The following is a 24978-nucleotide window of genomic DNA, read 5'->3' as shown; positions in this document are numbered from 1 at the left end:
CTTGAAAGAGAGAAAATATGATAATAAAGCAGCTTGGAGAACAGGGGGAGTTAACAATTTGAGAAAAGGCTCAGAGAAAAGTAAGGAGCATAAACAAACAGAAGCACATATGGTAAGCATGGTAAGATGGAGCAACTTCAATGGAGACCACTGAAAGAGGCTTTCAGGAGGGCAGACGTAGAAGGCCAAGCCAAAAGAGAAGAGGAACTAGAAACAGGGAGCTAATGACAAGACTGGTAGACATCACATTGTATCTTGCACGGCAAGATGGGGCGTTCAGGGGTCATGATGAAAGTGGTACATCTTTGAACAAAGGGAATTTCCTTGAACTTGTAGAGCTACTTGCAAAATATGACTCCACCATCAAAATGCACCTTGATGAAATCAATCACATCCAGTCTCAACAGAAAAAACCACAGACATCACTGTTGTCCTACAAGACACAGAATGACATAATCAGTGCCCTTGCCACCTATGTCAGAAGAGTAATTCTCAAAGAAATGGAGATTCCAAAATATTCTCCATTCTCTTGGATGAGACAACTGATGTTTCTCATGTCGAACAAGTGTCCTTTGTTGTTCGCTTTGTCCATCAGATGGAAATCAAGGATAGATTTTTACAAGTTTGTGATGTGAGTGGAACAAGAGCAAAATAATTGGAGAATGTTGTGATGACATTCCTTGAGGAGAATGGATTAAAAGTGGAAGACATCAGGGGCCAAGGCTACGATGGAGCCGCAAATATGAGCGGAAGCTACAACGGTCTGCAGTTGCAAATTCAGAGCCACAATGAGAAAGCTTTATACGTGCACTGCCATGCCCACTGTCTCAACCTGGTCTTGGTGGAGAGTGCCAAATCAAGCCAGCATTTTGTTCGGTTTTTCAATTTAGTTGAAAATCTGTACACTTTCATATCCAGATCTCCAAAACGCCACGCTGCGTTTGTGAAAATGCAACAGACCATGTACCCTGGCCAAAGACTCTGTGAACTGAAAAGGCTGTCTGACACACGGTGGGCATGTAGAGAAGATGCTCTGAGATCCCTGAAGAAGGTCCTTTCTGCTGTGGTGAAGCTGCTTCAGAACATGGCTGATAGTGATCCACCAGACTCTGCAGCAGGTGATGCCCGGATGCTCTTGCGTAGCATAGATTTTGAATTTATGCTATGCATGGAGATTGCCACACCTGTCTTCAATGAGACTGCCATCGCATCTGCTTCACTTCAGAGAAAAGACCTTGACTTGTCAGCATCATACACCATTGTGGAGGGAGTCATACAAAGAGTAAAAGCAATGAGGAAGGATGAGGAGTTCAAGGTCCGTTTCTCAAAATCAAAAGGGCAAGCAGAGGCAGCAGGCATTGAGGTGCCAGAAGAAATACCTGGACAAACAAGACGCAGGAAGGTACCTCAAAGGTACAGGTATAGCTCTCAATCTGCTACAGAGGACTACCAAGTCCAAGACTTGGAGGAGCACTACCGGGGAAAGGTGTTCTTTACCTTTCTTGACATACTCTCCCATGAGCTACACCGAAGATTCAAAGGGAAGGATGACACGCCTACTGGGTCAATCCTATCAGGTCTCCACTGCCTTACCATCTCAAGTCACTGGAAGGGCATGACAAACGACACAGCTGCTGTATCTGTCAGAGATGTGTGCCAGTTTTATGATGTAGAGGAAGAGAATGTTGTCACCGAACTCAAGGTATTCCACTCTTCATATGCTCTCCCCTCCAATAATGTCAAAGCTGCGCTTAAGTGCCTTAAAGACAATGATGTGGAATCTGTTTTCCCAAATATAACCATGCTCCTCAAAACATATGCTACAATACCAGTGACAACTGCTTCAGTAGAGCGATCATTCTCTAAACTGAAGCTGATCAAAACCCAGCTCAGAAACCGATGTGGGGAAAAAGGCTCTCTGATCTTATGCTGCTTTCAATTGAGAGGGATATCCCAATTGATCATAATGAGGTCATTGACATATATAAACAGAGGACCAAAAGACAAATTATGCTATGACTCCCCCACCCCCATCTCCCTTCCATTGCAGCAATGGAGAGCCCCCCCAAGGGCAGCCGGGAGCAGACAGGCGTCAACGTGAGCCGCGCCAGGGGACCAATCCAAGTGCTCCTGTCCGTCTTCGTCAAGGACGCCACAGCGTTAGCGATCTGTTGTTGTGCATGTTTTTCCATTGGGTTTATCTTATCGGGGGGAAACCCTTGCGAGCACGGGGAGAACATGCAAACTCCACACAGAAAGGCCTGGGAGATACCCCACCTGGGTACCTGGCATCATGGAAACCTGGTCCCCAAGCGGGAATCGAACCCTGGACCTTCTAGCTGTGAGGCGACAGTGTTTTTTTTTTTTTTTTTTATCTTTTTATTATAAAAATAATCACTTTACATTTTATGCATTTTCTATATATATATACACACTATATCATTTAAATGTATTACTCACATTACCCAGGCATAGCCCACCCCCTTCTTTTGCGCTTCCCTAAATCAACCAACAAAAACAGAACAAGCCACAAAGAAAACAGTGTTATATATACTTATTTCCTATACAACAAATCAAGCATAACCAAAAAACCTCCCCTATCCCACCCAAACAAACCCACAAAAAACCTATCCAAAACCAAACTCTACTTTACCTTTTCCAAACTTAACACATTTACCACTGTCAATGAACCATCTCTTAAATATCTCCTTACTCAGCAACTTCTCTGTCAACATAACATCCCTTTTCATTAAATTCAAAAAGATTGGCCATACTTCCACCTTTCTCTGCTCAGAATTCTCCTCTCTCCACATATCCACTAGATCCACACCAGACATTATTTCTGTTAGTGTATTTCTAGCTGTGTCACACTTGAAAATCTTGCTCGTAGTACCTAACCTACTTCGCAAAGTGTTAAAGTCACAGACAAACAAACAATTCCCCTTCATGTGCACCTTTAGCCCTTCAAAAAAAACCTTCCTAATTTTCTCTATATTGGGCGCATATATATTCCCTAATCTAAACAAAACTCCCTTATGTTCAAATTCTAATATAATCACCCTCCCTTCTGCATCCTCATATATTACCTTTATATTTTCCACTACGTCTTTTTTAAATAATACTGCTACACCACATGATCGCTCTGTACCATGATTTACATATAATACATCAGTCCATTTTCTTTTCACATCATTCATCATATTTTCCGTCCACCACGTTTCTTGCAGCATCACTATATCTGTATTAAAAGTCGATATCACCTGCTAAATTTTAGTCTTGTTCCTCAGTCCATTCACATTAAGCGATGTTACAGTGATGGCAGCACACATGACGAAAAATATATTGATTATCCTATATATCATACCTTATCATACCTTCTTACACCACCCTTTAGCACCTCTCTCCTCTCTTGATTTTCTTTTCAGTAGGTTAATAGCAGATGGGCTGGTGTCCATCTCCTCAGAGTCCTCTGATGTAGCCCCCACCTCTTCCCTGGTCCCTGGCAACCCCTCTGAGTCTCCTATAGACCCTTCCCTCTTCTTCCTCTCCTCCGCGCATGTAGACGTTCCCTCTGCCGCGTCCCTTTCGTCGCGCGCCTCTAGATGCGCTCTGCCGCCTCCTCGCCCGCCAGCGCTGCCTCCCCGGGTCCGCGGCCCAGACCCAGTCGCTCTTGTTTCGCCTGTAGATGCTCCGGATCCCAGCTGTCTCTCCACGGACTTCAGTGACCTCAGCAGTCCCGAATCAAAACCATCTATGTTTTCATTCAGGCCTGCGGTGTCCTCTCTCTCTCTCTCTGCCGCGCTGTCAGCTCCTTCTCCCCGTCATCTGCGTGCTGTGTGCTCGGGCCGTCACTCTCCTGTTCACTCTGACGCGCACTCAGCTCTGTGCTCTCCCCTGTCGCCGTCTCCACTTGATCTCCATCTGGGGTCTGCGTGATCTCCTCCTCTTCCTCATCCTCCTCCGCTTCATCATCTCCTTCGTCTTCTTCGTCTTCTTCCTCTCCTTCGTCTTCATCATCTGCTTCTGCCTCACCCTCGTCCTCTCCACCTGTTTTCTCCGTCTCAGTGGCTTCTCCTCCGTCATTTCCACTCTTCTTGGCAGCCCCACCGGTCTCACCTCTCGTACCCTGCTCCTCGTAGCGCTTCCAGGGCGTGCATGTACACTGCTCGTACTTTTCATCACATCCCCTGCACTTTCGTTCAGTGTCACACTCTCGAGCGTAGTGACCCCGCTGGGCACATTTGTGACATTTGAAGTCCGGGCAATCTCTCAGGACGTGACCAGGCTGAAGACACAGCCTACAAACTCGCACCTGCCTATTATGGATCACTCGAAAATGTTCCATCCCCTGTTGAGTCTCAAACCGGGTCGAATACGGCAGGGATTTGACATACTCAGTGAACTTCACTTTCACGAACCTTGTGCCGTCTATAATGTCTGTTCCAGGCCACGTCCTTCTCTTGATCTGCGTTACCGCCGCCACACCCCATAGCTTCAGTTTCTCGAGAATGTCCTCATCCGTTACGTATAAAGGCAGACCCAAAAAAGAGACGACAACCTCATCGTTCGACAGTTCTGTTGCCATTATTCTACTGTCCTTGATTTTAAAACCGTCCATCAGTTTCTCCTTCACCTTCTCATCCATCAACATGATTTCATACTTCTTGGGCGTCTTGTATCGACATCCAACGACAGTCCCACACTCCGACTTTATCGCCCTCAAAAGCTCCATCATTGTGACTCTATCAGGCCCCTCAATGTCCACCTCAACTGTTAATCTTAACTCATATTTTCGTTCATTCATTTCATCCGTCTGTCTCGGAATCCGCCCACCGTTCGAAATGTTTGTTGCCATGATTTCCCGTCCGAGCCTCGAGACAAACGTCAATTTCCCCCAAACAGCTAAAAGCCGTTGGGGGAAACTACACTATACAAAAAACAAAATAACACTCTACTACTTACCCTATACTCACTTTAACCAACTATCTCACTATCAAACTCAAAGCTTCCGCACGCTGTCAAAAAGAGGGCGTGTTCTAGGCGACAGTGTTAACCACTACACCACCGTGCCGGAGAGGACAGGAGGAGAGGACAGGATGAGAGAAAGAGAGTAAAGGACAGGAGGAGAGAAGGAGAGGAGAGGACAGGAGGAGAGAAGGAGTGGACAGGAGGAGAGAAGAGGAGTACGCGTGTAGCCTTTTTACAACGCATCCGCGTTTCCGGCGCTCTGATTGGCCAGGTCATGTGACATGTGCGCCCAATAGCGTGTTTGCCCATTTCCGCGTTGAACAGCCTGCAAACTACCTGGCGTTCTATCGCCATGCTCTAAGACAAACTCTAACCTTAACCAACTTCGAAAGAGTGCCTAAGCTTAACCGGCGAAAGAACTTGCGGTCACGCTCTAAGACAAACTCTAACCTTAACCAACTTCGAAGAGTGCCTAAGCTTAACCATTGTAGAAACTTGCCGTCCCACGATTGCCGCTCATGTCACATGACCTGGCCAATCAGAGCGCAAAACGGGAACCCGGAAACGCGGATGCGTTGTAAAAAGGCTTCAAGCGGGGAGTATAGGAGGAGAGAAGGGGAGTACAGGAGGAGAGTAGGGGAGTATAGGAGGAGAGAAGGGGAGGAGAGGACAGGAGGAGAGAATGAGAGGAGAGGGGGAGTACAGGAGGAGAGGACATGAGGAGAGAAGGGGAGGAGAGAGAAAGGAAGAAGCTCAACGGCACTCGAATTAACTTTAACTGTTAAACTGTTTTATGAAATAAAAATGTTAAAGGTGTATTGTTCCCTATGTGTTTTTATCATAGAGGTGTGGTTATACTATTAATCTGGATTGTCTATGTTATTCTAATGTTAATCAAGGATGAAGGCTATTTCATCATACATGACGCATCATAGCTTTTTGCTTACTGATGGGGTCCCATGTTGTGCAGTAGGTGCCCTTCAAACAGCCTGAGTCCGCCACTGGGGAAGATCTAAAAATGATCTTTTGTAAAACTGTGTGGCGAGCATGATGCCTTGCAATAGTAGCCACTGGGTGTAAAACTCACTCCTAAATTACCCCCCCCCCCCCCTCCTTGGTGTAAACTCACTCCTAAGTTAAATCCCCCCCCCCTCCTTGGTGTAAACTCACTCCTAAGTTAAATCCCCCCCCCCTCCCTGGGTGTAAAACTCACTCCTTTTTTTTTTTTTTTATCTTTTTCCCCCTCCATTTTCCTCCGATTTTCTCCCATCCCAATGTTAGTCGTTATGCCAATTCCCAATCCCCTTCCTGGTCGCTGCGCACTTACCCCCCACAGTCGGTCTGGGAGAGTGGAGGCTATCACGTGCTTCCTCCGACACACGTCCAGCCAATCAACCGCTTCTTTTCACCTGGCAGCACGGATTCTCATTGAGAGGGCGTAGCGTGTGGAAGGATCACACTATTCCACTCAAGTCCTATCCGCACTTAGCAGGCGCCCCGACCGAACTGTAGGAGTCGCTGTTTACAACGACCCGGACCCACCCCACCAGCTTCTCCCACCCTCTAATACTGCCAATTGTATTAGTGTGAACGGCCAGCCAAGCTGGTGACAACCCCGGAGCTGTGAGCTGGATTCGAACAGGCGAATCTAGCCGCTCCGGGGTTTGGTGACGAACGCAATCTCCGTTACGCCACCTGACCGCCCTGTAAAACTCACTCCTAAGTTAAACACCCCCCTCCTTGGTTTAAACTCACTCCTAAGTTAAACCCCCCCTCCTTGGTGTAAACTCACTCCTAAGTTAAATCCCCCCCCCCCCTCCTTGGTGTAAACTCACTCCTAAATTAAATCCCCCCCCCCCCCCTCCTTGGTGTAAACTCACTCCTAAGTTAAATCCCCCCCCCTCCTTGGTGTAAACTCACTCCTAAATTAAATCCCCCCCCCTCCTTGGTGTAAACTCACTCCTAAATTAAATCCCCCCCCCTCCTTGGTGTAAACTCACTCCTAAGTTAAACACCCCCCTCCTTGGTATAAACTCACTCCTAAGTTAAACCCCCCCCCTCCTTGGTGTAAACTCACTCCTAAGTTAAATACCCCCTCCTTGGTGTAAACTCACTCCTAAGTTAAATCCCCCCTCCTTCCAGTGTCCCTTGGTGTAAACTCACTCCTGATAAGCTGTAAGCCGTATTTCGCCTAAAGGTACATGCCTAAGTAAATGGAAGATTGCTCCACTTCTGCAAGGTCAATTTGCATGTTTTTGGTATCTAGGAACATCTAGGGACCTGGGGGTATGTATTTCCAGTGTCAGAAATATTGTGTCTGTTACTAGGCTTGAGTAAATTGTAATGAAGAAAAGGAGAATATAAATTATGATTTATGATTTTTGCATCTTTGATAAAAAAATTGATACGGTAGGAGACATGCAAATGAAAAATCTAAGCAAATGAACCACGGGAAGATGATTAAACAGAAGGATTTGTAGATACAGTAATTAATGATAATCGATTTTAATTATAAATTCATATTTGACCTTGAACTTGACCATGACCTTATTATGGCCAAATCATACATCTATGGATAGGGAAAATGCTCCTCTTTCCAATGGCAGGATTGACTATGGATTTAGTCATTTCCTTGCGGTTTTTACGATAATTAGCATTTTCAGATACATTTGTATTTCCGATAAATCATATAAAACATCGGTAAAAATGTAAATATACACTTTGACTACTGTTTTTGATAGGGTTATGGTCTTTACTCTTGGCTACAAAAAATATATATTTATCCATATATTTTATATACATCCAAGGGCCCACATGTGGACGATTCTTTGCTGACCTCTAGTGGCTCGGGTGTGCATTTATTTTAATACAATATATAGATAGAATTAAAGCCCTATTTTTTGTCTGTCGATTGCCCTTTCAGGTGATAAAATCCGTTCAGCGGTTCTCGAGTTACATACCGATATGTGAGGCGTGCCCCAAAGTACGCAAAAGTACACATTACCACCCCCGACTCCCGGGGCTCTAGCTCCGTCAATCATTTGGCGATCTCGAAGATATTTGCACAGGGTTGTAGCCAATGAGTGTGGCTTTCCAATGATATCCCATGATATGATAATTGGGGATCTAATTGATTGATTGATTGATTGAAAAGTTTATTAACAGATTGCAGAATGGGTACAGTACAGTACAGCTCAATACATACAATTGTTAAGGGGATGCAGACCAGAGAAAGACTTTCGACTTGTTTACATCAGGGTCCCCCATTTTCAATTCATCATAACATATATGACATACATGACATACAGATAGACAGTACTGCTACATCTATACATTTATGACATATCAGATTTGCAAATACAGTACTGTTTGTGATACAAAAGTGTCCAGAAAAGGAGTGTATATACATTTGGCATAGAAACTGTACATTGGAGGAGGTTGGTTGGGTGGGGTGGGGTTGGGTGGGTTGGGTGAGGGCTGTACATTGGAGGTGGGGGGGGGGGGGGGGGGGGGGTTGGGAAGGGGACACACACACATTTTACACTGTACATTTGAATATTGACAAAGCCTAATACGGTCTCTATTGATCGATTTATGATAAAGAAAAGCAGGGTCCCCCTATAGGGGGAACTTAAGGCTTAACAGGTTCCCTCCCTTTGGTGTAAACTCACTCCTAAGTTAAATACCCCCTCCTTGGTGTAAACTCACTCCTAAGTTGCCTTCCAGCATGTTCATCAATTAAGCATTACATCACGCTCAGGAGTGTGTTATGAGAATTAGAGCATGCCTAGGGGTGGTTGTTAGGCCCGAGGCGCAGCCGAGGGTTGTTAGACCCCCCTAGGCATGCTCTAATTCTCATAACACACGACTACAAGTGGTGTAATGGCTTTTATACAATTGGCGCATTCATCCAACCTTATTGCTATACAATAAACACACATTAATTGAAGATTTATTGACAAAACCATCCGCAGAAAAAGTTGCCTCCATGTGTAGAAGCAGCTCGGAGGTGCGCTGTTTCAAGGCATGCCATCTAAGAATGAAGTGAGCGTGTGTTATTGGATTGATTGATTGATTGATTGATTGATTGAAAATGTTATTACAGATAGACAGTTACATCTTTATACAATTGCCGAATTCATCCAACCTTATTGCTATACAATAAACACACATTAATTGAAGCATAATGGAGATTTATTCACAAAACCATCCGCAGAAAAAGTAGGTAAAAAAGAAGAAGAGAACTTGCTTCCCTATAGCGAGGCAACTTCTCTGTTTTTTTTAACCTACTTTCTATAGAAGCAGCTCGGAGGTGCGCTGTTTCAAATTATACAATGGCATGCAAATTTCTCGATTCTGATTGGCTGAAACAGTCAAGTTAGACGTTGTTATTTATCATAACACACGCTCGTGATCCCAGAACCCGCCCACAACCGAATTACAATCACTCCGCCGTTCGTGGTTTTAGGAATGAAACCAAGATGGCGGACAATAATTTTATGAATGGATGTATTTATAGCGTCATAACGACTCATTCAAAAACGATTCTGTCAGGTGGAATGTGTTAGTTGCTTACACAATGTTCGATTATGTAATTGGTTGGTCATGACTCATTGTTAAACAAAATATAAATCGCGCAAAGTGTGTTGTTAGATGCCATTCGTCAAAAGGACACTCTCATTTCACTGTTAATAAAGTTTTCAATCAATCAATCAATCAATCCAATAACACACGCTCACTTCACTGTTAGACGGCATGCTTTGAAGCCTTGTTGTTTCGAACTGGTATATGCTTTGGCCCTCTTTTGAAGTCGGTTATGCTTAGAGTTTATCTTTAGAGCAGGGCGATAGACCACCAGCCCTGATTCCAAACTCTAAGCATAACCGACTTCGAAAGAGGGCCAAAGCATAACCAGTTCGAAACAAGGCAGACATTAATAAAATTTTCAATCAATCAATCAATCTTTCCAATAACACACGCTCACTTCACTGTTAGACGGCATGCTTTGAAGCCTTGTTGTTTTGAACTGGTTATGCTTTGGCCCTCTTTCGAAGTCGGTTATGCTTAGTTTATCTTTAGAGCAGGGCGATAGACCACCAGCCCTGATTCCAAACTCTAAGCATAACCGACTTCGAAAGAGGGCCAAAGCATAACCAGTTTGAAACAAGGCGGACATTAATACAATTTTCAATCAATCAATCAATCATTCCAATAACACACGCTCATTTCATTCTTAGATGGCATGCTTTGAAACAGCGCACCTCCGAGCTGCTTATAGAAAGTAGGGAGGCAAATTCTCTTCTTTTTTTTTAACCTACTTTTTCTGCGGATGGTTTTGTGAATAAATCTCCATTATGCTTCAATTAATGTGTGTTTATTGTATAGCAATAAGGTTGGATGAATTCGGCAATTGTATAAAGATGTAAGCACTGTCTATCTGTAATACAATTGTCAATCAATCAATCAATCAATCCAATAACACACGCTCACTTCATTCTTAGATGGCATGCCTTGAAACAGCGCACCTCCGAGCTGCTTCTACACACGGAGGCAACTTCTCTTTATTTTTTTTGGAACTACTTTTTCTGCGGATGGTTTTGTCAATAAATCTTCAATTAATGTCTGTTTATTGTATAGCAATAAGGTTGGATGAATGCGCCAATTGTATAAAAGCCATTACACCACTTGTAGTTGTGTGTTATGAGAATTAGAGCATGCCTAGGGCGGGGGGTCTAACGACCCTCGGCTGTGCCTCGGGCCTAACAACCAGCCCTAGGCATGCTCTAATTCTCATAACACACTCCTGCACGTGATGTAATGCTTAAGCATGCCATCTAAGAATGAAGTGAGTGTGTGTTCTTGGATTGATTGATTGATTGATTGAAAATGTTATTAATGTCCGCCTTGTTTCGAACTGGTTATGCTTTGGCCCTCTTTCGAAGTCGGTTATGCTTAGAGTTTGGAATCAGGGCTGGTGGTCTATCGCCCTGCTCTAAAGGTAAACTCTAAGCATAACCGACTTCGAAAGAGGGCCAAAGCATAACCAGTTCGAAACAACAAGGCTTCAAAGCATGCCGTCTAACAGTGAAGTGAGCGTGTGTTATTGGATTGATTGATTGATTGATTGAACATTTTATTAACAGTGAAATGAGAGTGTCCTTTTGACAAATGGCATCTAACAACACTATTCGCGCGATTTATATTTTGTTCCACAATGAGTCATGACCAACCAATTACATAATCCAACATTGTGTAAGCAACTAACACATTCCACGTGACAGAATCGTTTTTGAATGAGTCGTTATGACGCTATCAATACATCCATTCATAAAGATTATTGTCCGCCATCTTGGTTTCATTCCTAAAAACTCTAACGGCGGAGTGATTGTAATTCGGTTGTGGGCGGGTTCTGGGATCACGAGCGTGTGATAAATAACAACGTCTAACTTGACTGTTTCAGCCAATCAGAATCGAGAAAGTTGCATGCCATTGTATAATCATCATTTGAACTTTGAACCTCTCACATTTATCATCTAATAACGTTGGGTCCTTTTTGCACCAGGAAGCTGACTTCTTTTGTGTCTAGATTCCACATCTGAATCACATCTTCCCACCAACAGCCACCTTTTACATTAGTTTACATCTGCATGATGAAGTGAAAGGAAAATGCAGCTCAACAACCTTCTTTTTTATGTGACGTGACATTATCACTCAAAGAGAGTCTTCTTCCTGATCAACCCTATTCTTATATTATTGAGGAATCTTTTCCAAACCAACCTGGCAGGTATTTTACGAGCAAGCATATTCAGATCTTCATATTCAACACGCCCAAGGAACTTTCCCATCGACTCTCTAACCTATATCTTACTTTTCACACGGTGCAATAGAGAGGCAACGGCTGCTTATAGTGAAGTGTTCTCAGGGACTGTATATCTTTACTACAGTATAATTGCTTAGGGTTTCAAGTTACTCAGTCTGATTCAGCTAACCTGAGCCACCTTAACAGCTTCGAGAGGGGAAGGGCTAACGTGTGAGACCTGCCTCGTCTGTAACAGGGGCAGGGCTGGGAGGCGTGAACCAACAGAACAAAAACACACAAGTAGCCTAAGACCAACACGTGTGTCTATCTGCTGGCTTCTCCACTCCACTCTCCACTCTGAAGCCACCACAGTGTGTGTGCAAGAGAGAGAGAGAGAGAGAAAGAGAGAGAGAGAGAGAGAGAGAGAGAGAGAGAGACAGAGAGAGAGAGAGAGAGAGAGTGCAGAGAGATTGCAGAGAGTCCGTGTGGACATTAGTTGGATCGTTTAACCCCCTCATCCCCACTCGAAGGCCAGGGCTGAGGAGATACAGGAGAAGACCAAACCGACCATGGCAGACATCACGACCAACATGCGGCTGAAGCTGCCGCTCACCTGCATCATCCTGGAGATCATCCTCATCATCCTCTTCGGTGCCCTGGTGCAGTACGACGACGAGACGGACGCCAAGAAGTGGCATGAGCACCTCGCCAACCACTCGTCCAACTATGACAACGACTTCTACTACCGCTACCCAAGTGAGTGACCCGGAGGGAGGGAGGGACGGATGGGATGGGAGGAGATGGGATGGGAGGAGATGAGGAGGCTGGAGGTTGCCGATCGGGGATCAGGGCATTCAGAGGTCAGGGGGTCAAGGATGGAGAGGGTTCTCTGAACATTGGTCAGGTCCTGAGGAGTTTCTATTCACACAATACGGTTGGAGATACTTTGAGAGAGTGGAGATGGGATGTGAGGTTTCTGCCAAGTATGTTAACTCATTCCCGGCCATTGGAATTCCCCGGCCTGTTTAGCCACGGCCAGCTTTTCATTACACACTTTCACTGTGCGTCACGTTGTTTGTAGAGCTAAATCTATATTTTATATTATAGCTATGGATACAATATCATGGTCATTTGACAGTAAGAACCTTCCGTTCAAGATGCAAAAAAATTATAATTTTTCCATCTATACGTTCCCGTTTTATACCGTGGTGAATATGAGTGTTATTTCGGAATGATCTGGGCTAATTCCTGGGAGGCTGTTTATAAGCCGCAACGTGTATTATACCAAATCCATTGGCGTTTCGTCCCTACACACGCTTCAATTAAAAAATCAAATGCATATGATAGGTATTATGTTTCATCATGAATGCATGAAAGGGGGGGGGTGGTCGTTTCTGATTAATTGATTGCCAATAACGGCATTCGTTATTACCACAACATACGCTGATCAGGGGGATGGCTATGAAAACAATGCACGATCAAGCTGAAATTGACATCAAATTGTTCTTAACTGTGGCCGGTGGGATTCCAAAAGGAATATTCCAATTATTTGATTGCCATCTGGTAGATCGTATGTCCATTTGGCCCATGACATAACCCACCACAGCATAATGAATCGGGGGTCCCGAAAACGATTCAATGCGATCGGGTGAAGCCCTAGGTTCAGGTTAGTAGAAAAGAGCTCCCGGAGGCATTTCATCGATGCACAAGGTTTCAAATGGTGGTCGATACCGCCGCCTGGTAGGATGCCCCATGATAACACCAGGCTCCCTGGATGGATAATGAATGGAAATATCGAATAAAAGAAATAACGATCAAATAACGTATATATACGTGGTTGGCGTTCAACGGTTGTCGGACAAACACGTATATAAGCGTTGTCGGCGTCCAATGAGTTAACTCATTCTGCGCCAAAGACGAAAAAAGTCGGGTTAACTCGCCATGCGCCAATCACGAGAAATCTCGGGTTTTAATCGTTATTTCTTTTATTAGCTATATCCATCCATTTTTCATTCATCCAGCCTGATGTTATCATTGGGAATGGGTCTGAGCTCGCAAAGGGCAAATACCGTCGCCTACGCCTTCCAGCCGGTATTGCACTCCATTTGAAACAATGTAGTTTGTTTTCTGGGCCGAGCTGAGCCATGCGGGCGGGGTTTAAATACTCCGGCAGGACAAGCGTTTACAACGATACATCTACGAGGCTGCCCCCTCCTTCATATGCAATGCCGGACAACGTGGGACGGACCTCCGCAACCAGTATTTGGAATGGCGATCAGATAATTGTATTCTTTTTTTTGCATTACATCAGAGACAAGGTAAGAACACTATATATCCAATCTTGCGTTGATCTGATATATTTTTATCCCGCGATCGAAGCTGTCTGTGTGGCTGTTTACCATTGGTGGCAGGGGGGGGGAGCGCCGTGCTCCAGGGCCCATTTCATGGGTGCATGAGAAAGGATAATAACGATAGGTTATGAATATAACCGTAGTTCTATGAATGCTAGTGACGCTCAGCGTCATTCTGCACATATCTCGCTCCAGTGTATATGCACTGAATAAAATTTCAAAATGTACCTTTACATACCAACATCCGTCTGACCACACCCCCATCTGCTACCTACATAAGCAGGGGTGGGGCCACACACTCATCTCCTTCCCAAAAAATGTCACCACAAGGAAAGATCAAGGGCCACAGTGGCGTCTAGACGCTGAGCGTCACTAGCATTCATAGAACTACGGTTATATTCATAACCTATCGTTCTATATCATGCTAGCTTCCGCTCAGCGTCATTCTGCACAACGGGAGCTGAGCAGGAGCTTGAAGCTCGACAAATGTACCCCGCTGAGGCCCCCCACAACCATCAGACCGGGAAGGACCGAGCCCCCCGACCCTCCCTAATGGAGGATACCCTCCCTATTGGAGGACGGGATGGAGACGGATCCGACCGTGCGAAGAGGAACTCGAGCAACTCAACGCACAGGGTGAGCAGACCGTGGCTTGACCCCACGACTACGCACACGCACAACCCGCATGCCACCAGGGAACGAACGGAAGGAACAAACCTCGTTACCGCCCCCAAAATCACGGGGTAAAGAGCAAACTCAACCCTGTGGCAAGGCCGTAGTAGCGGAGCGCGAAGGAAGACCCAGACCCAGAAGGGACTGGAGCTCCCCGGAAAAAAGGGGGCCCGGAGAGGTCAACGACGCCACAGCATCAAGACCTTACCAGGCGGTCACTAGTGACACCGCCCCCCACATCGCCAGCGTATGCGGACAGGGCCCATCCAAGAGCGGGCCCTTCCCCCCACTAGCACGCCGCCTGGCACACTGACCCTGGCACACTCAGGCAGTCAGCATGGCTGTAACTCGAAGCACTCAAGAGGCTACACTACAGCGGGAGCAGGCAGCGCACCGGGGAGACGACCTCCAGAAGGGGTCGATCCCTCAATCCAGGCAGCAGGCATTTGACCCGAGCCTGGAGCACTGCGTACGAGACAGGCGCCAAAGGGGTCAACTGAAAACAGCACCCCCGGCGGAAGGGGCGTATGCTGGCATTGTTGCGCACCATGACAAAGCCTCCATAAAAAAAACCCGACCCAGAGGGGCCGAGGCAGAGAAGGCTGACACGATTGGCAGACGTCATGAACGTGCAGGGGCACACTCAACCGGGTAACCCGGGAGTTGACTCCGCTCCAACACACCAGGGAATCAACCACCCTCTTGGTACCACATGCGGTGGTTGTTCCTATAACCCCTCAAGAAAAAACTCCAAAACACACCTGCGGGTATACACTGGCTATACCGCAGTACAAGTGTTTCAGTTTTCAAAACGGGGTTATCCCAGGCCTACGGGTCGATGAAACACAACTTCGGACCGGGCCCGGCGGACCGGGAAGCACACAGGGATGCCAGAGGAGGTCCATAAGACCACCCCAACAGCCCCCCCTTCGCCATGCGTAAGAGAGGGGCGAAAGGAAAAGGAGCACAGGGTACAACATGTACCCAACAAAGGGTCTCCATAACGCCCAACCCTGTGACACCCGGGCCGACCCGGCATTTTTCCCGCTGAAAAAAGCACAAGTCCCTCAGGGTACCAGAACAGCAGATCTGCGTCCCCGGCCGACAACGGGTTAACTGACCTGGACCAGCGTGACCAGAACCAGTCCCGTGCCCCAACTCACGCAGACATCCCCACTCCAAGAGAGGGGGTGAATGAATGAATGAATGAAAACTTTATTAACAGATTGCAGAATGGGTACAGTGCAGTACAGCTCAATACATACAATTGTTAAGGGGATGCAGACCAGAGAAAGACTTTCGACTTGTTTACACCAGGGTCCCCCATTTCCAATTCATCGTAACATATATGACATACATGACATACAGATAGACAGTACTGCTACATCTATGGGGGTGGGGGACACTGTACAACTGTACAAACAACACTGTACATTGGATTATTGACAAGACCATACTTGGTAATTTACTGTACATTGGCGGGGGTTGTGTTCGGACATTTACAGGGGCCAGTTTCGAGTTGCAGTCTCCCTTAGGTGTTTTTTGAGAGTGTTTTTGAAAGTGGGTAGTGATTCACATTCCTTTACAGCTTTGGGTAGGGCGTTCCACATTGATGTGGCATAATTGCGAAACGTGTTTAGTCCCTTGTTTGAGCCGAATCTGGGTTTAACATGATTTGTGGAGCTCCCTCTGGTGTTGTGATCGTGGTATTCACTGACCTTTGGGAAGTATTTAGTCATGTACATGGGTACCTTGGTCGTGTAGTGTATCTTGTAGACCAGGCCCATTGCAAGTTGCTGTACTCTGTCGTCTACTCTAAGCCATCCTAGGTTGTCAAAGTGGGCAGGGGTGAGGTGGGTTCTAGGAGTAAGGTCAAGCAGTAGTCTGACCAGTTTGTTTTGAGATGTTTGTAATTTTGTTTTTAGCGCCTTTGAGGTGCTTTGGTACCATGAGGTGCAAGCATAGTCGTAGTACCCTTGAATGAGTGCTCCTGCTAGAGTCTTCAGGGTATTCTTGTTTACCAGTGAGGAGATCCGGTACAAGAAACGAGTTCGTTGGTTGACTTTTTTTATTACATTGGATGCCATTTTGTCACAGGAAAGATTTGCCTCTAGGATGGAACCCAGGTAGGTAATATCTTCTTTCCTTGTGACAATATTGTCACCCACTGTAACTGAGAAGCCGTCGGTCTTGCTGAGTTTGTTATTTGAACCGAAGAGAATGGACTCTGTTTTGCCCATGTGTAATGATAGTTTGTTATCAGCGAGCCATATGCAGATTTTGCTTAGTTCTGAGCTGAGGGTTTTTTCAACCTGTAATTTGTTCTTGTCAGAGACCAGCAGGGCTGAGTCGTCCGCAAACAGGAACAAGTTGCAGTCACAAGCTGACGACATGTCATTTGCATAAATTAGGAACAGTAGCGGACCTAGTATGCTTCCTTGTGGAACACCACAGTTTACTGTGAGGGGGGGGGATAGGGTACCGTTTACCTCCACCATCTGCTCTCTCCCCTCCAGGTAGGATTGCATCCAGCTCACTGATAGACTATCAAAACCAATTGCTTTTAGCTTGTCAATCAGAATGGTGTGATTGACAGTGTCGAAGGCCTTTTGTAGGTCCAGCATGACCATGCCGCAGTATTTGCCCGCGTCCACCTCTTGTTTGATGTGGTCGTTTAAATAGAGAAGGCATGTGTCAGTGGAGTGGGATGTTCTGAAGCCAGATTGGAATTCGTAGATTAGATTTTTTTCCGCAAGGTATTTTTCGACCTGTTCGTATACAATTTTTTCCATGACTTTCGAGATGGAGGTAAGGATAGAAACAGGGCGGTAGTTGCCTGGGTCTAATTTACTGCCTTTTTTGTGCAGAGGGGTCACTCTCGCAATTTTGAAGTCCTTGGGGACGTGTCCCTGTTTTATAGAGAGGTTTATTATGTGTGTGATGACTGGGGTGATGGCGGCTGCTGAGTCTCTGAGGAATTTGGAGGGGATGTTGTCATGGCCAGTGGCCTTGTTAGGTTGGAGGGCGCTCAGTTTTTTGAGTACCTCATCTGTTGTTACCATTTCCAGTTTGAAGTCGTCTTTGTGGACCCCTAGGTTTTTGTAGTAAGCTACTATGTGTTCTACCCCATAGGGTAGGTACACGTGTCGATCTAAAACATGAAAAGAGGGCGCCACCCAGACGGTCCCATTCGTACCGCGCTCAGTGGCCCACCCCAAGGGCGTGAGACCCCTCTACCTATGTTTTGATCTATTCCGTTAACATCCCCCAGATATGAACGAGATTTCGTCGACACCTAGTAACAGGCGCTCGGAAGATAAAACCTCCATCCCAGTTGCCCTATAAAAACGTCATTTTTAATAACGAGCAACCAAGGCGTACCAGCCTCATGCGTGATTCTTATCAGAAACACCCCGAGCCAGCACTATGTATGCGTCGAGACCCAAACACATCAATGGATAGTCTAACAAGACACCAGACATTGTTCCTCCAAGTCGCCTGGGAGAACGACAAGGAGCCGTCGTGCTTCATGTTCTTTCCTCTTTTTATTAAAAAAGAAAGAAACACAGACTGACATAAATCCCACGTGACACGGCTGAGGGTAATTTTTTTTTTCATTTTTACATCCCGCCACCCTCACCACAGGGAGGAGACGGGAATCCTCAGAGAGACTTCCCACGCGAGCTGTATAGATTGAAAAGAAATATTGCAACATTGAGCTATGTAACACTTGGGTTAGGACTCTCCGAGGAGGAGGCTCTGAACCAATACACACTCAATAATCTAATTGAATCGAATACACATACAATAGAGCAGAACTCCTTTTTGAAGTTCTACTCACCTTGACAATCTGAGGAGGAGGCTCTGAAACTCTGAGGAGGCTCCCTCACTGGGAAGGAGGGTTCGAACTCACAGAAGGCACTTCTCCCTGAGGAGTTCACCCCTTTACGACCCCTCACCCCTGATACGATGTAATGACAAAGTAGAGCATGACCCAGTCATAGCATGCTACATGAAGCATCTAACAGCTTCACATAGCTCATGTGCTAACCTGCTATCTGATTTTTACTAAGGAAAAAACACAGAACAGAGAGGGCCCCTTTAAGAGCCCCGGTACCAGACTTACACATGTGCTTCTGTGGGCCAAACCTAACCCAGTTGTAGATCTCAACGACACACACAACCCTTCATCACAACAAAAAATGGCAAAAGTACACTCTTACTACAGAGGAACGCCGTTTTTCAAAACGAGAGAGACATAAGTCCTTGATTACATATTGGCCACAGGCCTTGCTAAGCACACATGATAAGTGACCAAACAACCTTTTCTTTAGGAAAAGAATAGTTTCTCAAGCGGAAGCACAACCCCAGCAACTTAAGCTGAGGGTTACATCGTATCCCCACAAACACAGTGACACAATATATTGTAAACAAACATGTCTGAGAGGAGGGGGGAAGCCCCAGGGAAACCCCCAGTCACCCCTCCTACCTTACCCTTGATACGACCAGGTTGAACAGGTACCCCTGTTAACATGCTGTTCATTGTCATCACAGGCTGAGAAAAAGATTCATTCCTCAATCACATGTCACTAAGCATAGCTTCACAGGTTAATTAACCCTCTTAGTTGTGAGTTCACCCACGTTACAAACGTTACATGAACACACATGTTCTCATCACAACTAACCAGTTCATTTTTACACAACAACGCCGATTTTCTATGGAGAGAGAAGTTATACCAGTGACAAGACAATTCACACACAACACGCGTTGTATCCTCAATGTATTGCAGCAACACACGTTTTGGAAACATCATTATTACAAAACATTTAGAAGGTAAGAAAAGAAGAAGTGTTTAAAGTCCGGTCAGGACTCCTACCTTCACCCTGAGCGCAGGCCGAGAGGACTGCAACACTGGTTAACGGGACACCGAGTTGAACCCGGCATCTCCTGCGTTGGTGACGAGGGTAATGTCCGCTACGCCACCCAGCCGCCGTTCTCCATGTTGACGAAGTCCTCGCTGGCATGGCACCCGGGTGTAGGGTCGACTAACATCCTCTGTCAAAGATGACGTCATAGTCAGAGTGTTTAAGGCATGTTATAGTCACAGTAACGTTCAACAGTGTAGCATTAAGCTAACAGCCGCCCGACTGATAGCAACAAGCTAACGTTTCCTAGCCTAGTGAACACAATGAGCTAGCGCCGCAGCTAACAGCTGACTGGCTAACAACAGTAGGCCACAAACTAGCACGCCAGCTAAGCAGCTATCACCTGAACTGTACACAACGACATAATAAGCCACACTTCAGACAGGCCGCCGCCTGAGTCCCCCCTCATCCTAAGAGAGCAGAGAAAAAGAAATGTCAACACAGTTTTCAACTGTGATTTACCAGACATGCAGCGGAGTCGGCTCAATTCCCATCCGGGCTGCAGCCGACTTGAGCATGGAACTACCGATAAAGAAGATCCATGCCCACTTTTCCTCGTGCTTTAGGGTGTACTTCCACATTCATGTGAAAGATTGGGCCTGCACGGGACAGAGAAGCATCCGCTTGTCCAGAGAATCCCGGGTTCAACCAGGTCTCGGTCGCGGCCCACTAGATTGACCATCATGGGCGTCAGACCAAGATCCTCCGTCCGCCGCTTAAGAAGCCGAGCAGAGGACCCCAATCTGGGGCCGGCCTTCGTAAAATTGTCAGCTAGCCCCCATAGCACTAGCAGACAACAAGTGCTCGCAAGCAAAACATTACTCACCCAGCTCGGAAGCAACCAGTTTCTCACAACAGCCGGTGCCTCCCACAGTCCAGCTGTATGACCGGAGGTTCAATACCTATCCAGCCGCAGCAAGGAGGACTGCAGGTGGGGAGTATATCAGCGGCGCGAGCCCCTAATACGAAAAAGCCGGTGGAGGTCAGAATGATCATCATCTTCCAGACACTCCAGTGACGAAGACATTATCGCCGTATTTTCTCGAAATAGTGAGAGAGAAAATAAAGATATAACGTCAACGTATCTCCTTGTTCTTCCTTTCTTCAGATAAATACTTTCTTTCCCATATCAAGTGATTGGTATACAGGCACTTCCTATTGGGGTGAAATTTGAGAAGGAGATGAGTGTGTGGCCCCACCCCTGCTTATGTAGGTAGCAGATGGGGGTGTGGTCAGACGGATGTTGGTATGTAAAGGTACATTTTGAAATTTTATTCAGTGCATATACACTGGAGCGAGATATGTGCAGAATGACGCTGAGCGGAAGCTAGCATGATATAGAACGATAATCTAGCGTTGATTTCAGGAAGATTCGATAATCAGGCGAAAAATGACAACGTGATAACTGGATTTCACTAAAGGGCTATTATCACGTCTTTTCCTGGCATTACTAAGAATCACCCAAACACTCATATTCAAAACGGTATAAAACGGAAATGTACCGATGAAAAAACAATCTGTTTTTTGCATGATGACCAGAAGCAACTCACTGACAAGCGACAGGTGTATTAGATCCATAGCTATACTATTTCATATATTTTAAGCACTCGCAAGTTTCGCAGTCTCCCCATTGACTTACAGCGATGGCGTTCTACCCAGAAGGTAGACAGCGACCCCTGGCGCTGAATGAGTTAATAGAACATACAACAACAACAACAACAACAACAACAACAACAACAACAACAACAACAACAACAACAACAACAACAACAACAACCACAACCACAACCACAACAACAGCAACAACAACAATGTTAATGGTGTTTCTACTCTGAAGAAGAGTCTTTAGGTTGAGGCTCTTGTTGTCTTGCATTTTCATTTCATCGTTTTCAGCGGTTTCTCCTCTCCGGATACTTTTCTTTGAAGCTCATACTAACAACATACACACTGTACTGTACACTTCAACAACGTTGAATTAATCAGTGCAATGCCAGATACAGTATGTAGCATTGTAAGGGTCTAGACTAGAGGCTAGGTGTATGTGATTTAACTTCATAAGCTACCGTGCTTCAGCATTTACACATTTATTTTTTGCAAAGAAATATAATTATTTTATTTGCAGAAATATTTGATATGGTTCTAAAAACATATGGCTAAAACTCTCAAACTGGATGAATGTTTATGTCTAGGGCTGTCGAATAGTCGACTAATCGATCGAAAGGAGCCGTAGTCGACTGCCAACCTCTTAGTCAAATGCAAAGAAATATATCTAAAAAATAACTATCTTATAAATGGCCTTTTCCTGTGGTTTGCATTGTTTTCTAGCAATGTGGGGTTGTACCAACACTGACTAGATGTGAAATCTCTAGCTACTCCCGTTTCTTCAGTTCAGCTCAGACAAGAACCTCCCCCACTGAACCAAGCCATTCAGAATTGACTTGCTCCCTGGCGTAAGTAGGTGCTGCTGATCTGGATATCTCAGCCCCCTCTGTGGTTGTAGCCACCGGCCCACCGCCCACAATCAACAATGACCAAAACGGAGCGAGTGGAAATAATGCGGAAGCTTACAGCAAGAGAAAAAAAGAGAGAGAGAGAGGGATAGAGAGAGAGAGAGGGAGAGACAGATAGAGAGAGGGAGAGAGAGAGGCTCATACGGAGCAATCTCTCCTCTGTCTCTCCCCCTGCATTTGACACAGACTCGCAACTCGAAGCGCACACGCACACGCGTATTCCGATCCGTGCAATAATATTCACAGGGGTATATATTGTCATTTGAAACAAGTTACCAATGCATTGTCCCGTGGAATTATGCCCCCCGCGCGGCGAAATTAATTAGTCCCTCTCTATTGCTCTATCTCTCTCACCCCCAAAACACATACAGATGTGTTCCATAGACTCACAGGAATTGTGTAAAATTGCCCAAATAGTGAAATAAATAGTAAGATAGTTCCCCTTTAAAAACAAATAAAAGCAAAGAGGCCTAGAAGCGTGGCTAACGCTAATGGTGCGCATACCAGCGAGGCTAAAGAGGATTTTACCCGTCTAATGAACACACTTAGACAAATATCAAGATGTATCCATCAGTGGACCAATTGCATGCTTTCGCAGAGGACAAGAAGCTTTCAGTCGACTCCTTCAGACATTAAGCACCCCCCACAGCCCAAATGTAATGATCCCAATTTTTTTTGTATTCAATTAATATATATTTTTTTGCATTCGGGGGGGGGGGGGGGGGGGGGGGCATTCTTTGCAGGTGAACAGGATATTCCAATAATATCTTCCTCTCCACTGATACATAACACACCATATGTTTTCCCCTTGCATAGTGTCTTGATTTGCATGGATTTATGGTGTAACATTTTCTTTCATATATATATATATATATATATATATATATATATATATATATATATATATATATATATATATATATATATATATATATATATATATATATATATATATATATATATATATATATATATATATATATATATATATATATATATATATATATATATATATATATATATTAATAATAATAATAATAAAAAAATCTCAAGCTAGAGGTGAAATATACTGGATGGCTCAGTCACTTATTGCAACTTTTTATCAAATGTTATAAAAAGTCTCAATATTTTCCGTATTCAGTTTCCAGATTCACACCAAGGTGATGTTAGGTTACTAAAACTAACACCAAAACTAAAAACTATGTTGAAAAAAGCTTTAGTTAACTGAAATCAAAATGAAAACAAAAGAATACAGAATACATTTTCTAACAACAATTTAATGAAAGTATATAGAAAATGTCTTTAGGTTTAGTTTATAAATTAAAACAAAAATGTTAAATGAAATATAAAAATAAAAGAATAATGTAAAATGTATGGTTAGTCAATTTCATCAAATGTGTCAACACTGCCAGCACGATATGCTGCATACCGGTATGTTTATTGAGACTGGTTGTTTAGATCAGTGGTTCTCAACTGGTCTAGCCTCGGGACCCAATATTTTCCTTAGTCATTAAGTCGCGACCCACATTTTTTAACCACTATGATTTATTACAATTTTCTTTTTTGCAGTAATACGCAATCTTTCATGCACTGTTAACAACATGAAATAAACACAAAAAAGTGCTAAAAACCAATGAAATAAAATAATAATAAATAATATGCTTCTTAGCAGATTCTTAGCTTAACATAACAGACCTAAGTTTGGGGGAACTAATGGGATAACTGGGTTGCAACAAAGTGCAACTAGGATAAAAACCCAATGAAATAAAATAATAATAAATATTATGCTCTTAGCAGACTTCTTAGCTTAACATAACAGACCTACAGTAAGTTTGGGGGAACTAATGGGATAACTGGTGTTGCAAAAAAGTGCAACTAGGGCTAAAAACACAATGAATAAATAATATAATAATAATAATAATAATAATAATAATAATAATAATAATAATAATAATTAATAATAATAATAATAATAATAATAATAATAATAATAATAATAATAATAATAATAATAATAATAATAATAATAATAATAATAATAAATAATATATCCTTCTTAGCAGACTTCTTAGCTTAACATCCCAGGGAACTAAGGGATAACTGGGATGTTGTTTGCTCCTGACAAGAGTCTCAAGTCTGGGGTGATGGTAGACAAAGCAACTCTGAGGTCATGCTCAATGTACATCTGATCCTCTGCTTTGTCTTCAGCTGACCAGAGCTGAGAAGCCACTTTCACAAAGATAGGTAGTGCAATATTTTTAATTAAAAATAAAAAAATCTAAATTTTTTTAACTTTTTTTACACACATCGCGACCCACCAGTTGAGAAACACTGGTTTAGATGACTGTGTGAGCAATTGCCTTCAAAAAGTGTTGTGTTTGTACTGTATTACATAATACTGTACTTCTTAAAAGTTGCAGACAACATCTGAAACTAAATAAAAACTAAACTAAAACCAAATATTAGGTGTGGCTCGGTAGTGCGGAGATCTAAGCACTGGTCTACCATTGCAGAGACCTCGGTTCAATTCCCGGCAGCCGTACCTGCGGTGTGGTAAGTTGTCCCTACGACACAATGGCAGTGGTTGCGGGTGGGAAGCTAGTGGGGTATGAGTCCTGGACGTTACAATAGCGACTCCTACTGGTCGGTCAGGGTGCCTGTTCAGCAGGTAGGACGTTATGTTCTCCAGTGAAACTCCTAGTTGTCAGGTGAATTGTAGCGGCTGGTAGTCTACACCCTCCCCAGACCAACA

General features: G+C 44.4%; 2 protein-coding genes across 4 annotated transcripts in view; one reads left to right on the top strand and one right to left on the bottom strand.

The window, feature by feature from the left end:
• hapln2 (hyaluronan and proteoglycan link protein 2) overlaps window positions 1-3446 on the bottom strand; it is a 79422-nt gene extending 75976 nt beyond the window's left edge. For 2 of the 3 annotated variants that reach the window (XM_084335885.1, XM_084335888.1), the window contains exon 1: window positions 2461-2468. In XM_084335885.1, coding sequence (XP_084192011.1) covers window positions 2461-2462 — 2 coding nt within the window. In that variant the 5' untranslated portion in view covers window positions 2463-2468. Of the gene's footprint in view, window positions 1-2460; window positions 2469-3374 lie in introns of those variants that run through there. The other variant, XM_084335886.1, reaches the window with a different exon arrangement.
• Window positions 3447-12078: 8632 nt separating this feature from the next.
• rhbg (Rh family B glycoprotein) overlaps window positions 12079-24978 on the top strand; it is a 36215-nt gene continuing 23315 nt past the window's right edge. The window contains 1 exon segment of the mRNA XM_084336034.1: window positions 12079-12523. Coding sequence (XP_084192160.1) covers window positions 12337-12523 — 187 coding nt within the window. The 5' untranslated portion in view covers window positions 12079-12336.

Source organism: Notolepis coatsorum, assembly GCF_963971535.1.
Source record: "Notolepis coatsorum genome assembly, chromosome: 19".
NCBI lineage: Eukaryota > Metazoa > Chordata > Actinopteri > Aulopiformes > Paralepididae > Notolepis > Notolepis coatsorum.
Note: the sequence above shows the minus strand (reverse complement) of the source record. Positions and strands in the feature narration are given on the sequence as shown.